General features: G+C 27.2%; 2 protein-coding genes across 3 annotated transcripts; one reads left to right on the top strand and one right to left on the bottom strand.

Annotated features, from left to right (window-relative positions):
• Positions 1–1,326: 1,326 nt before the first annotated feature.
• LOC111027182 lies at positions 1,327–6,249 on the bottom strand. Of its 2 annotated transcripts, none has more exons than XM_022305425.1 (3): positions 6,100–6,249; positions 3,480–4,752; positions 1,327–3,088 (listed from the first exon to the last, which is right to left on the bottom strand). In XM_022305425.1, exons 2-3 carry the CDS (start codon positions 4,724–4,726, stop codon positions 1,801–1,803), a joined length of 2,535 nt encoding a protein of 844 aa, XP_022161117.1. In that variant the 5' UTR covers positions 4,727–4,752; positions 6,100–6,249; the 3' UTR covers positions 1,327–1,800. The 2 variants fall into 2 exon arrangements, with proteins under 2 accessions (XP_022161117.1, XP_022161118.1); XM_022305426.1 differs by lacking the exon at positions 6,100–6,249 and adding an exon at positions 4,837–5,752.
• A 1,581-nt stretch (positions 6,250–7,830) lies between these two features.
• Positions 7,831–14,141, top strand: LOC111027185 (BTB/POZ domain-containing protein KCTD5-like). Its single transcript, XM_022305431.1, has 5 exons — positions 7,831–8,186; positions 10,617–10,725; positions 10,974–11,164; positions 13,281–13,403; positions 14,058–14,141. The coding sequence occupies exons 1-5, from the start codon at positions 7,989–7,991 to the stop codon at positions 14,085–14,087; spliced, it is 651 nt and encodes a 216-aa protein (XP_022161123.1). The 5' UTR covers positions 7,831–7,988; the 3' UTR covers positions 14,088–14,141.
• The last annotated feature ends 227 nt before the right edge of the window (positions 14,142–14,368 follow it).

Here is a 14,368-nt window from a genome sequence, read left to right as displayed (position 1 = left end):
ATATTATAAATAGTGTATTTTAAATTGAATTTATTGAGATTTTAAATGCATGTTTTAAGGTTTTTCACTGCATTAAACTGAGAGCGATAATTATAATAATTTATGAAAATCTAATGATGTTTTTTTTTTAAGTTATTTAATTTATAAATTTATAAACTCAGAGTGCTTAGCATCCTTAACACCCCTGTGATTTGCACCAATTAGCAAAACTCATAACTTTTGCTGCTCACGTTTTATTTCCCTACGCAAAATCAAATTATAGCCTAAAATAATCCCATATTACCACCCATTATGATGCTTAATTATAGGAATTTACTTACCTATTTCATTTCGAAAAGAAAATATGAGAATCAGACATTGTTTGATGCTTAATAGTATAATTAAATACCTAAATATTATATTATATTATAATTTTTAATTATATCTAATTTATTAATAAAAATATACCTACTTACATACAATCACGGTGATGGTTTATGCTGAAGCATGACCAAATGATAGGCAACCTATGTATATGCCTTAATCATTAAGGCTTAATGTCTTATTCAGCTTAATTAAGAAAGTATACCAACAAATATCAAGTACTAAACAAATTGTAATCTAAAATATAAAAAAGGTATCTAACTAAAAACTGAAGAGGTTTGACCCCCGCCCCTCCCAAAAAAAGTACCAACTAAAAATGAAAATATCCAATTTGCTACGTGAGCCATTCTCAAAGTTAACAATCAAAGCTTATTTTCTTATGGAAAAAGTGTTTTCAGACACACAAAAAAACCACACATCATTGAAAATCAATACATTGTCCTCTCAGAATATTCAATTTGTATGGTAATTTGATTTATATCTAAGGCATGCATCAAATTAAAATAGTTTTATTTAGTCGTACAAAATAATAAAAAACAAAAATATGTAATCGGGTATTCTTATTTTTTATTTTTTTTTTGCAAAATAATTTCTTCAACATGAAACAACATGCATAGCTAAACAAAAATATTTTAAAGAGATATACATGTTAAATTTATAACAATTAACAATTAATTTTAAAAAAATGAAAAATGTAAACTGAAATATTATATTAAGAGGACACAATAGTAAGACACCAACACGTGTTATCTCTGTCTTACAAGCATATAACATAGTAAATTATACATTCTAAATAATTAATTTAACTCTTTATGCTTAATTTTAAAGTGCATTGACTTAAGACTAAATTTGGAAGTAAAAATATTATTTAGTGGATGACTTAGGTTTTTTTTATTTTAGTTAGTTATGAATATTTTAAAATTGTAAATTGAGTGTACATTTTAAAATGCTCATAACTAGCTTTAAAATTAAAATACAAAAAAAGCCTATGTCAACTACTAGATAATAATTTAAATTTTGAATTTGGTAATAGATCAATTCACTCTAAAATTAAACACAACAGAGCTAATTGAATTATTCAGAACATACATTTTGCTACATTATGTGTTTGCAAAGCAGAGACAATGCAAGCGGTTATGGTGCTCTCTTAATCATAAATGAGGAATGTAAATTCAATAAATTGTATTTAAGAATTCATTAGATTAAACGATATTTAATGTAATTCAAATGTCAGTCTTCAAAATAAAATCATTGAGATTATGATTCATAATATTATTAACACTTTCAATTAAGTAAAATCCAATTTCTTTTGAAACAAATTAAACTGAAATATTAAACAAGAAGAATAATTATTAATTTTAAAAGTATAGGTACCAATATACAAGTAATCACTAATATTGTCTTATAAATCTAATAGAAACTGAAAACATAATATTCTTATAAAAAATATATTTTACCGAAGTTGGATTTTTTATTTTTAGGGTGAGTATAATGAATTCTAGAATAATTTGAAAATGGTACCATATTAGCCTCTTCAGTATTTACAATCATATTTATGTTTGCTTTATTGTGCTGTATCAAACTGGAAAATAATGCTGGCAACCTTAAAATAGCGACAAGGCGTTTATGTAATTTTTTGGATTCTTCATCATCCCAATCAAAATGCATATTGGAATCTTTAAAGTGATAAGTTTTCATACTTGAATTTAGAGAATTAATATATGTATACAACATTTTAAAGGTCTCATGATTTGGCGGTACAGAACCAATGAAGTTTAATGGTAGTAGTGGATCTTTTTTATTTTTAATAGTATCCATAGTATTGATACCTCCATTTGGTTGTTCCTTTTGAATATTTCTTATTCTAATGTCTAACAAACCTTCTATTTCACTTACATCAGAATTAGTAATGTCACTTGTTCTTAAAACATTGTGAACTCCTTCATAGGTCAATGGTGGGTCACACAAATTGTGTTCAACATTACTTGTATCTAATGTCATTACTTCAATGGGACACTTTGATAAATAAGTCATCATACTCATAAGTCCTTCATCAATCAAATCATCTTTATGGGCAAAAGTTTCCGGTACAACCAACTTAGCTCCTAAGTAATCGAGTACATGTCTGTAGAGATCACATTTACTAGACAAATTGCAATTGGCAATAACAAACTTATTATCCAAATACGATTTCTTCAACTTCCGATCAGCATCTGATTCTATTTGTACATTAGATGTTTTAAGAAATTGACGATTGTGTTTAAATTTTTCATGTAAATCTAATTCATTTAATTCTTCTTCTGGAAAATGTAATATTTCTTTAGGTTTGAAGGGTCGGGATGAGCGTGGAAAGTTGTCAACAGTCAATTTTGGATTCCGTTTTGTTTTTCTATCAATTAATTTGAACCTATGACGGCATTGTTCTGCATTACGTCCAGGTACCTGTTGAGATATTTGTGACCAAGTAAATTCATTAGGTGTATGTGATTTAATAGCATCTAATAACATTTTATCTTCGCCAGTTGTCCAACTACCTCTATAAATATCTTCACCATATAAACATATTCTACGATAAGCGTTACGAACTTGTGCAGTTGTTCGATTAGTCAGATTCATTGATACTATAGATGGAGGTAAATTTTTGATTTTCGCTTCTTGAATAATATATTTTTCTCTATCAGTCAAAAACCCTTTCTGAATGCCTGGTTTTAAGCTATGGGCCCATCTGTTAAAATAAAATAAAATAAAAAATTAGTAAAATTATACACATAGGGTTGTTCATAAATATCTACACATTTGTACTAATTAAACAATTTCTCTAAAAAAAATTTAACATAATTTTTACTTAAAATGTTAAACATGGGTCAAAATCCCACATTAAACTAAGAAATTTTAGTTAGTTAATATTGATTTCAATACATTTGGAGTTAAGAACAAATTTTAATCAATAGGAAACAAAATAAAATGTTTAATCAAGTATAGACCAGCTGCTTATCAACCAGTTTCATCAATTGTATTTTAGAAATTCAGCTTTAATTGATTAAAGTCTAATCATTTATATTTTAAAGAACAAGTTTAGTAAATACTAAATTCATAAAATAGAAAAATTAACACACCTTATATAAATTTGATCAACAGATCTTCTAGTGTCATGCATTGCAAAATACACTCTTTGCCAATTGATTATATTACCTATGGAGTTTTCTTTAATCACCTCCATAAGCTTCTGATCTTCTTGTTTTGACCATTTTCCTTTTTTGTATATCATTGTCTTATATTTTTGATAATGAACAAAACATTGTAACTCATTGCGGTTGGTAGCCATTTCATCACTTATTTTTTGCCAATTTTTTTCATTATTTTTTGCAACAATTCTAATTAAAAGATCATCTTCACTTTTAGTCCATTTAGCTCTTGATATATGAGGTTTTAAAACTAAATTCCAAAATCTTCGACATTGTAAATCAGGTTTATCAATTTCTTTTGCAATGTGTAACCAATCATACTTTGAGTCCGAGTCCATAAACTGAAATACTAACTGCTTAAATGGTGTTTTTGTTATAGTATCTAATTCATTTTCTAGATCCTTCATTTCAATTTCAATTTTATGTTTTATCTCGGGATCACTTTGTTTATCTCGATCTACACCAAGACGCAAGTGCTGTTCGAGCATAGGAATTTTTATTTTATTCAATACTTCAGCATGAATTGCTTTTTCTAATCTATTTTTGAACTCTTGGTTCCATTGATTTCTTTCAACACATTCTTCAAGTATAAAACGACCATTGCTAGACAATATTAATCTTCCAGTTTCATATAACTCACTGAGATGAGGATTCCGTGGGCAGTTTGATAAGCCAATTTTAAAAAAATTTGACAAATGTGCTTTTATTTTCAAATGTTTCATGGTAACTTTAGAAATGGCCTTTTTTTCAAACTTAATACAACTAAAAGCCTTGGCTGCATTTCTTTTTGAAACTTCAATATTTCTGTTAATTTCAATTGCCATTTCTTCTAAACAAACTATATTACGGCCTAAAATATCAATAAATTTGGTGCATTGTTCTAATAATTCTGCAAGAGTATGATTACTCTGTACAATATTTTGACTAAAATCTATGCAATTAATTTCTTCAAAAAAATCTTGAATATTATGATTTGTTTCACTTTGACCAAATTTATAACTATCATTTTCATTTAAACTTTGAATTACACTTGTAGGAACTTTAACATCTTCATTGGAATCATCGCCTTTGAACTCTTTTTCCAACCAATCAAAGTCATAAGTAGCAATTGATTGAGTAGTTTCTACATTTAAAAATCCATTTGATGGTCCAGGTATTGGATTACCACATGCGTCCATATTTCTTCATTTATTTTCAATTTTATCTATAAATTAAAAAGTATTTATTCAATTTAGATTAATTTGTATGGAATAGGTATGCAAAATTAAATAATATATTTGAATACTACCAAAATTTCTAATTTAGTGTTACTAGTTAAGATGTTGTTCACATGTAGGGTGGCCAGACCATAGAACAGCACACATTAAGTCTTTAACTTGGGAGTGCTAAAATGTTATACCCTAAAGTGACCCACGGGGGACTTGGTTCCCTAGCCCCTAATACAGCTACAAAATTATACACATCACGCATAAATTAATTACATTTAAAATGAAATTATAAATTACTACATTAAAAAAAATCAAAGTAGTGAACCTGATTTTCAACAAAGAATCTTTTTTTGACCGATATATTATAACCAATTAATACAACGACTATTACATTCGAGCAGACTATTACATTACGAACAAGGGATGCAATCAGGGTCATCTACATTTTTACTACTTTCATCATTTTTTTTTTTTTTATTTGTTTTATTTAATTTAAATATACTTAACATGTTTAAACAGGAAATATATGTCAGTGGCATTAGTGCATTAAGAATACAAATTGAACCAAACTCTTTCTTTTAAATGCAAAATTACACATTAAACTATATTTTCAAATCAAAATAATCTGGGGGTGCTAATAAAGGACTTGAGGGTACTAAGCGCCCCCATACATGCGGCAATGGGCCAGACAACTTGTTTTTGTATGGGAAAGTTCAGTATTTTAAAAGTCTGTCCCTGGTGTCCTGACAACAGCTTTTGAGAAGCTTAATTGTTCTGTTTTTAAAATATGACCCATTTTCATACTTATAAAAAATATGTGAAGAAAATAACAACCGCAGTATTAGAGGCCATCGATGCATTAACTTTTACCAGCGTTCAGCTGTTAAGTATAGGTTCTACCTAACCTACATTTCTATATAATATCATTACGTAAGTACTAAAAAGGTCACTTTTAAATCAATAAAGAATGATATTATTAAAAGGGTGTTACCCGTTGATTTATAAATAAATATTTTAAGAGTTTTTAATTTTAAGTATTAATATATATTTATATTTTTCATTATTTAGAACATTTTAAAACATTATTTAAAATAATTATACAACACCAATTTAATAGACAATCAGGATCATACACTAGTTTTTAATTTAAATTGGTTTATTTGAACAATAATAACAATTACATTACAAGAATTTTAATTAAAATAATACATAATATTATGATCTATATTCCCAAAATCCTGATACACATGTCAAGTATTGTGATAAAACCTTTATCATTATTTATTTTGTAATGAAGCCCAGCATACTTTTAAATTCGAGTACTTAAAATACAAAATGCTTACCTCTCTGTGTTTGTGTTAATAAAACCACAAAATAATATTACAAATGATTTCTGTTTTTTGAAGACTACATTAGTAAGTTAGACAAATAAAATTAAAATTAAAAATACAGATAAACAGCAAACAATAAGGTAATACAAGCCCCCATTTAACAATGATTACAAGTTAAAGCCCAAGATACCAAATGTATAGTTGAAAAGCGCCATCTACTAGTAATTAGGCAAACACCATACAACAGAATAGATTTATTTAAATAATTTAATCTATGTTCTCAATTCGATTTAGGTATTCAGTGATATTTAAATACGAAAAATTCGATAAAATGTGAATTATGAACATAGGAATTCGAAGTATAATAATTAAATAATGAATATTACGTATATTGAAACAACTAAGTTATCACTGTTGTCTGTTACCCACGATAATAGTTATAAATATATATTATTGATAATCTCGCTGTTACCAGCTGATGTAGGTGCATTACTTCAATATAGTAATCTTTAAAGTTTAAATACCTCTTTAATTATATTAAAAGATGTCAGCACTCAGCGCACCATTTTTTTCTCTCTCTGACCCACAAGATACATAACAAATGTATGTTTAGCTGAACCAACCCTGTATAGGTACTTTTAATCACGGCTATAGATACTACATCTATACTTTTAATAGAATAAATTCACATAATATTGTCAAACATTAAGCCAAGAATATATTACTTGTGCCACTACTGGCCACGGCTTTAGATGGTATTGGCTTTTCTACGATGTTTTAATTTTTATACAATTTATAAGCATTTTTAAATTCTAATGATTTGCACGCGTATTACTAACATAAAAATTAAAATATCATAATAGTGCATTGACATCATCTCAAATTAAAATTCATAGCAGTTTCAAAGATAACTTCAGACTTTATATAGGTACATATCAAAATGTTATCATTATTTAATATGTGCATTTTATTTCTTAACATTTAACAGAATTTAAGGGCAATCACAAATTCTCTGTTTTATATAAAAAAAAATAAGTTAAGTTCTTGAGTAGATCCAATAATATTAAAAATTATTTTTAAATTGGGTTCTATATTGTCCATTTATTAATTTGATTGTTCAATAGTATTTATTCCAGAAAATAAACTTTTTTTTTATTAATAGTATTCAATAGAGTTAAACGTATATTTGATTTTCTACTGTTGAAATAATATTATTTTTGAGTATTATTTTGTATTCCTATATATATACCTAATATTAATATGGTTTAATCTTTAATGCTAATTTAATGTTATATTTATGAAAAAAGTCCCAACAATATTTTTACATTAATAGTGGTTATTTAACATAATCATACTTAGCAGCTGATGTAAGCTTATTTTAAAAATAAGTCTAACCCTTTAGACGAATTTAGAGTCGATTAATTTTTCGCTTATACGTACACGATCTATTACGTTCCAAAAACAAATTAAACGGAACAACATTGAATTAATATAAACTAATTATTAAGTTGTTTATACCGTGTAATGTATATTGTGTAACATATATATTATATGCTATAAAGACATCGAAATATCGAATTCATCCGATTCATGATTTTGTGTACCCTATTACCCTAGGTACTGCCTAATTGACGAAACATTTCAAAAGTTTAATAACCATATCGGTTACACGGTTACCCAAAATAACCGCGTTCTAGACTTTTTATTGTTAGTTGTTATCAGTGATCACTTATCAGTATTAAGTTTTCGACTTCTTTTTGATAAAATGATTGAGAGCTTAATGTTAATAGTTGAAATTGTTAATTATTTTATTTATTACTGTTAACGCTAATTTCAGTTTGAATTCTTGCTTTGTTGTTTTTCATTGGAATAGTTTTATTTTCTCCACTTGTACTCGAAAGATGAGTGTTATCGAAGGCGTTGATAAAGTTAAAGGGTCACGAATGCAACTGAACAAATCGTTGAGCAACACTGCTCAGTGGGTCAAATTGAATGTGGGAGGCACTTGCTTTATGACTACAAAGACAACGTTGTGCCGAGATCCCAATTCATTCCTGTGCAGACTGTGTTCAGAGGAATCCGATCTCATTTCCGACATGGTCAGTACTCAGTTGGCAACGTAATAAATATTATAATATGCTATATTGTGTGTTCATTCTCAAAATGCACCAATGCCTCATGTTATCCTTAATATTGAGATTTTGTATCAAATGTTCCAAGTTGATCATAAATGTGAAATTGTGATCATCTTTTCACTTGCTACTAACAACTGCCTAATGGATTGTAAGTCATTTAAATCATGTTTTTCCATGATAGACGACTGTCTGTTTATTGCGTTCAACCATTGTCAATTTCACTCATTAAAATAAATCATAACTGTTTGCACTCTAAAAAACTGTCTGTACCATTGATCTATTTACTTAGGTATTCAGAGATTTGTAAATTGTCTAAAGCGTAGTCTTGGATCATTGTTTTCATCTTGCTTACTGACCAATACTAATCTGACTGCTACATAATTTATTATCAAACTATCCAGGTGGAGCTAAGGGGGATTCAGCCCCCTCCCCCGCCCCTATTGTCCATGTTTTATAATAAATCTTGTATAATAAAAAGCAAAGTTCAAACCATGATATTTCAAAAAACGGTTTTGAAAAAACATTTTGCGTATTATCAATTATTTGTAGAGCTTTTATGGTTACGAGTGTTACGACATATAAGAATAATGATTTAGTATTAGGTAACGGATATCAAATTCTGATTTACTTTGTTAAGCCCCCTCCATTGAAAAATCCTGGGTATATCCCTGCCTATCATGGTACATGAATCATTCATAATTTCATATAATTTATTACAGGTACACCTATAAATTATAATGTAATATGGGATATTATTATTATTCTATGGTTAAAAAAAAAAAAAAAAATACTACATTATTGTAGTAAAACCTTGTATGGAGGTTACTGCAAAATTCATGAATGTTATATGCACATGGCTTCAGCATACCACACATATGAGGAATCCTAATTAAATCTTCCTTAAATAACAATTGAGCTGTACCTATAACCCCATTTATCTCTGAAAAAATGAACAAAATAATATAAAATATGGCATTATATTGGTGCATCAATTTGAGTTTACCTCAGTTCAGATCACTGAACAATATATATAATATCAGATATTATAGCTTATGGGACCATGGTATATTTTTGAGTATGGTTCAAACTATTCAAAACTTTCCTGATATCTAAGAATAATCTCTGAAATTTTTGTATACCATTGTATAATTAAACTCATTTGCTGTAATATATAATTTATTTATTTGACACCATATACAAAACAAAATACTAATTTCTACTATTCCTTTTATAAACTGTAAGTTACAATCAATGCCGAATATTTTCAAACAAAATCCATCGTGTATCTCAAAATGCTTGTGTGAACACCTACTTCAAATGCAAATTTTGGAAATACTTTCTTAGCTCACCCCTACATGATGGTACAAAAGTACCATAAAAATGTCTTCAGCTATTATAGTTTAGACCAAGAGTTAACCAGTCGATCTTTATTGGACTATTGGTCGATTGTATTTAAAATTAATCATCCCAATGTCGGTTGAGGATGTTAAACACGTATATTAAACACACTTTTATACTTTACATACAAAGTAAAATATTTATTGGTGAAGAAAAACAAACAATATTTCGATGGAAAAATAATGAAAGAAATTAATGATTATGCCTACAATTTATAACTATGCCGCATGAAATAATATAAATAATGCATCTAAATAAACAGTGGTTGTTCACCAGATACTCAACATGTTTAATGTAGTTTATCTGTGGGAAAAGTTTGGTGACTCCCAGAAAACTTGATTGAAGTTGATTGATTATATAGGTTATCAACTAAAAACTGTTTATAACATGCTAAGTTCAAATTTTTTCGATATAAGGTATTAATTTAATTCCTAGTGGAACATTTTTTTTTTATTTTGTTGTGATTCAAAAACAAATAATTGTAGATACCTACTTAAAATGTATACCAAATATTTATCTTATAATTTTCCATTCATGATAAAATGTTTACATTAAATTCAAAACATTTCTATATCTTAAGCTATTTATAGACATTTACAACTTAGAAAAAAGTAGTTTTTTTCTTTAAATGTTGATAAAAAAATTGTTGTAGGGTTCAAAAAGCTTGGACATTTAATACAAGGTTCATCATATGTTGATAAAAGCAGTATACAAATATTAGTATTTAGAGTTGCATTTTGATGAAATTTATCAAATTAAAAATTTGCCAATTATTTTGTAGTTAAAAATTTATAAAATGTTCAATTTTTATAGCTAAGGATTGAACATTTAAAAAAAAGTTTCTCATAAATAGGTTGTATTGTAACCAAAAAATTTAAAAACTATATAAACACAGTTATTTGATAGATATTTTAAGGTTATTTTGTTGTAATTTAAAAATATTATTTGTAGATACTTGAAACTTTTTAAGTAAATTATATTTTTTTATGATTTTAGGATGAAACTGGTGCATACATGATTGATCGTGATCCGACATATTTTAGTCCCATTTTAAATTACCTTCGTCATGGAAAATTGGTTTTGAATAAAAATCTTGCAGAAGAAGGTAATTTTGTGTTCATTAAAAATCCCGTATAATTTCTGTGAATGGCTAACAAGATATTTTAGATTTTCTAGATCATTCTCTTAATATACATCCCTCAATAATATGAACCCCCATTAGCAGACATTTAGTTTTGGTTCTAGCCATAATATATTTATTATTTATACATATAAAATATATATGTTGGGACTTTGGTAGTCTACCATTGGACAATTTAACTGAATACCTAATTTTCAACATTTTATTTTTAGGCGTGTTGGAAGAAGCCGAATTCTATAATATTACCGAATTAATAAACATAGTAAAAGAAAGGATATTACAAAGAGATAAGAAACTTTGTTCTGAACAAGTGAAAAAACATACTTACAGAGTGTTACAATGTCATGAAGATGAACTTACGTGGATGATATCAACGATGTCAGATGAATGGAAATTTGAACAAGTAATGTATCTATAATCAAATTTACTTTACTAAACTACATATTATACTTACAGTGGTGTTGACTAAGATATAATTATATCATAATCTATGCTTATAACAGTATAATATTATGTAGATAGGTATATTTTATATTTTAATTTTTAATCTATGCTGTTTACATATAGAGTTGTACTCGTAGAATGACCTGACAGATATAATAACTTTTGTTCTGATCAATATTTAAAAAAAAATTTATTTACAATTTAGACACTTGTGTTACAATGACCATATTCATTTTTTAGTACAGAAAATAAAAATCTTTAAATTTAAATATATTCTTTTTGGTAAAATTAAAAATAGTTAATTTGTAAATCTAATTTTTAGACAATCTTCAATGGAAAAAACATTAACTTAAGTCAATAAGTTTATTTTTTTAAATTTTTTAACTTAGTTTTTTGGAGTAATTGAATTTGAAACATTATAATTTTCATAATTTTTTTCATATGTTTAACTTATATCAGTTATTCATTTTTATTTGTCAGATCTTTCTATTGCATGCTGCATTAATGTTTTCCCTGTAGCATCATACTTTCTAGACACCAATCATTTCTAGTACCGGTGTTAAAAATAAACACCGGGTGTAGCTGTAGGGAAAATATTTTGTGAATTGACACAGTTTAATGCATTTGCTGAAAACTGATACTTTATTACACACCACTGATAGGTAGGTACCACATTTTAAAAAGTTTTGTTCATGCTCTGTATAGTTGATAGTTAATATATTTAGTAGTATAATATAATAATAATAACTAATATTATTACATAGTTCTTAAAAGCTTAAGCTTTTTCATCTACAAAAAAAATGTACAATCATGGAAAATACCCCAAACCCATTACTCACTGTGCCTTTGTCTTGAATAATCAAGCTGATCCAGTGATCATTGGCAAAATGTATCTTTCCTCCAATCTTCTGAAAGACAATATTGATGGCTCACCCATTATATCAATATAATGTCACTATCGCTTAACGTTTAAACTTTTAAAGTTACTAACTGTAACTTTTTAAGTTTAAAAATGTATTTAACTTACTGTCTAACCTTTTTCACAAATTCCTCCTATTAGACATTTCAAATTCACCGTAAATGATGAATCCCTAAATGGTTATTCAAATAGCTAAGTTTTTAATGTTTTTTAGTATGATATATTAATATTTGACAGTAATCTTAGTAATCATTATTTACTAAGACACTTATGGGTTATTGCTACTACCTCCATGCCACATATGGTTTGTAACGACTACCACATTCCGTCTCCTACTTTTATCTTGCAAGTGAATCCTATACAATCTCACTTATCGCAATTGACAGATTTGCTTAGAGCACGGCTTTATTACATAGTATTTATTGTATATTTCGATAGACTGGCTGGGTAACTTTTAGGACAGTAGACTTTGGTATTTTGACTATAACGTCATAATACTTAGTCTTGACCATGCTGTTACACTGTTAGTAGTAATTGCTGTCTTACAGTTCTTTTTATACTTACATATTTGGCAATGGATCTGTGGAGCTTACCAACTTCCAATTTTTTCAAGAAAAAGGCATTTTACCACAAAAATGAATCTGTTCAAAACTGTATTTTGGAAAACAAGTATTTTGGAAGTGCAATGTTAAAACTTGTCAAAAAAATTTAACATGCCTGTTGATATCTCGTAAAAAAATTAACTATTAATAATAAATTAAAATATAAAAATAATAATAATTAAACTAATTACATTGACGTGATAACTAAAACATGAAGTTACCAATTTTATACAATTTACTTTTACTTTTTTGTAAATTATATATTACCTTTGTGTTACGTAGCAATTTATTATAATAATTACATTGATATTAGCTTTATAAGCTGATAATGACAATGAGTAGTTTTGTATAATTATAAACGTGTTATTATGATGTTCAATGTAGTGTGCGTTCGGCTCCTAGGTAGTCGCGTGAACGTGGTTTTAGTTGAAATAACCCATAAGTACCTTTAGGCTTTAATAATACTATATACTATGTATGCTATATATTTTAATTATGTGCAAGAATAAATTATAAGTGTGTTATACTTTAATATCTTTACTATTTGTATTTAGTTGGTAAACATAGGATCTAAGTACAACTATGGAAATTATGATCAAGCAGAATTCCTGTGTGTTGTATCTAGAGAAGAGGGTGTTGCTGACTCCCCAAAAACTGAATCAACCGATAAAGCAAAGGTAATTTATTAAGATTTTAACATTCTCATCTTTGGTAACATAATTTGTATTTTTTGCATCTGATTTTTTATTTCTCTATACATTTTCAGTGGCACATTTTTATATAAAATATTAACGAGCTTATAATCATAATCTATCAAACTCAAACCATTTGCAAAATGTTCTGTTGCTTTCTTATAGTTTCTATGCCCCATATATTCTTCACCTTTTTTAATCTGTAATACATAAATATTGAAGGATTGTATTTTTTTCATTTACTACATATTATAGTTATGCAATAATGTCATATACTTCTAGAATCACAAATTTTTTTATGTGTTTCGTTTTGTTTGATGCAGGGAACGCCAACAATCTATATTTTAATTCTTCTGTTTCTTTGAGTTTGATTACAGCTCGCTTTTTGTATACTTTATATTTATAACATTCATCTAATCTTCTTTTCTTGTCAGAATAATATAAAATAATACCTAAAATTGTTACGCTTGTTACAATAATACATAAATGTCCACACATTGAAAACATATTAAAAACTTAAAAACTATTAAACATGTATAAAAAATTATTTATGAGGTGAAATTATTAAATTTGGTTGTCATAGAATTTTATAAGATTAATTTGTTATACATTTAGCCAAACTATGTATACTTTTTACAGGAATTGCAACAACGAGCTTCGCGTATGTGATATATGCAGTCAACTAAATCTGTAATCATGAGAGTATGTACATTCATTAAGACAATATATTATGTAACCAAAGATCTTTGCAGCAAATCTGTTATCCGATTTACAGCTGGACGTCAGAATGCTAGATCCTAGCCGCATAGCTTTGTTATTATTGTGCATTAATTTTACAATACATGTAATATTGAGAAAATCTATATAGTCATGCACAGACACAAATTCACGTACATAAAAACAAAAGTACTTAAGTTTGAGATTTGAATATTCACATGTTTTATTATTGT

The sequence above is a fragment of the Myzus persicae genome, unplaced genomic scaffold (assembly GCF_001856785.1).
Source record: "Myzus persicae strain clone G006 unplaced genomic scaffold, MPER_G0061.0, whole genome shotgun sequence".
Lineage (NCBI taxonomy): Eukaryota > Metazoa > Arthropoda > Insecta > Hemiptera > Aphididae > Myzus > Myzus persicae.
The sequence above is the reverse complement of the archived record's forward strand: the minus strand, read 5'-3'. Positions and strand labels throughout refer to the sequence as shown.

Coding starts and splice junctions, on each gene's coding strand:
- LOC111027185 (XM_022305431.1), top strand. CDS start 7,989: ATGAGTGTTATCGAAGGCGTTGATAAAGTTAAAGGGTCACGAATGCAA. Junction 8,187..10,616: donor CCGATCTCATTTCCGACATG/GTCAGTACTCAG, acceptor TTATGATTTTAG/GATGAAACTGGTGCATACAT. Junction 11,165..13,280: donor ATGAATGGAAATTTGAACAA/GTAATGTATCTA, acceptor ATTTGTATTTAG/TTGGTAAACATAGGATCTAA.
- LOC111027182 (XM_022305425.1), bottom strand. CDS start 4,726: ATGGACGCATGTGGTAATCCAATACCTGGACCATCAAATGGATTTTTA. Junction 3,089..3,479: donor GTTGATCAAATTTATATAAG/GTGTGTTAATTT, acceptor TTATTTTAACAG/ATGGGCCCATAGCTTAAAAC.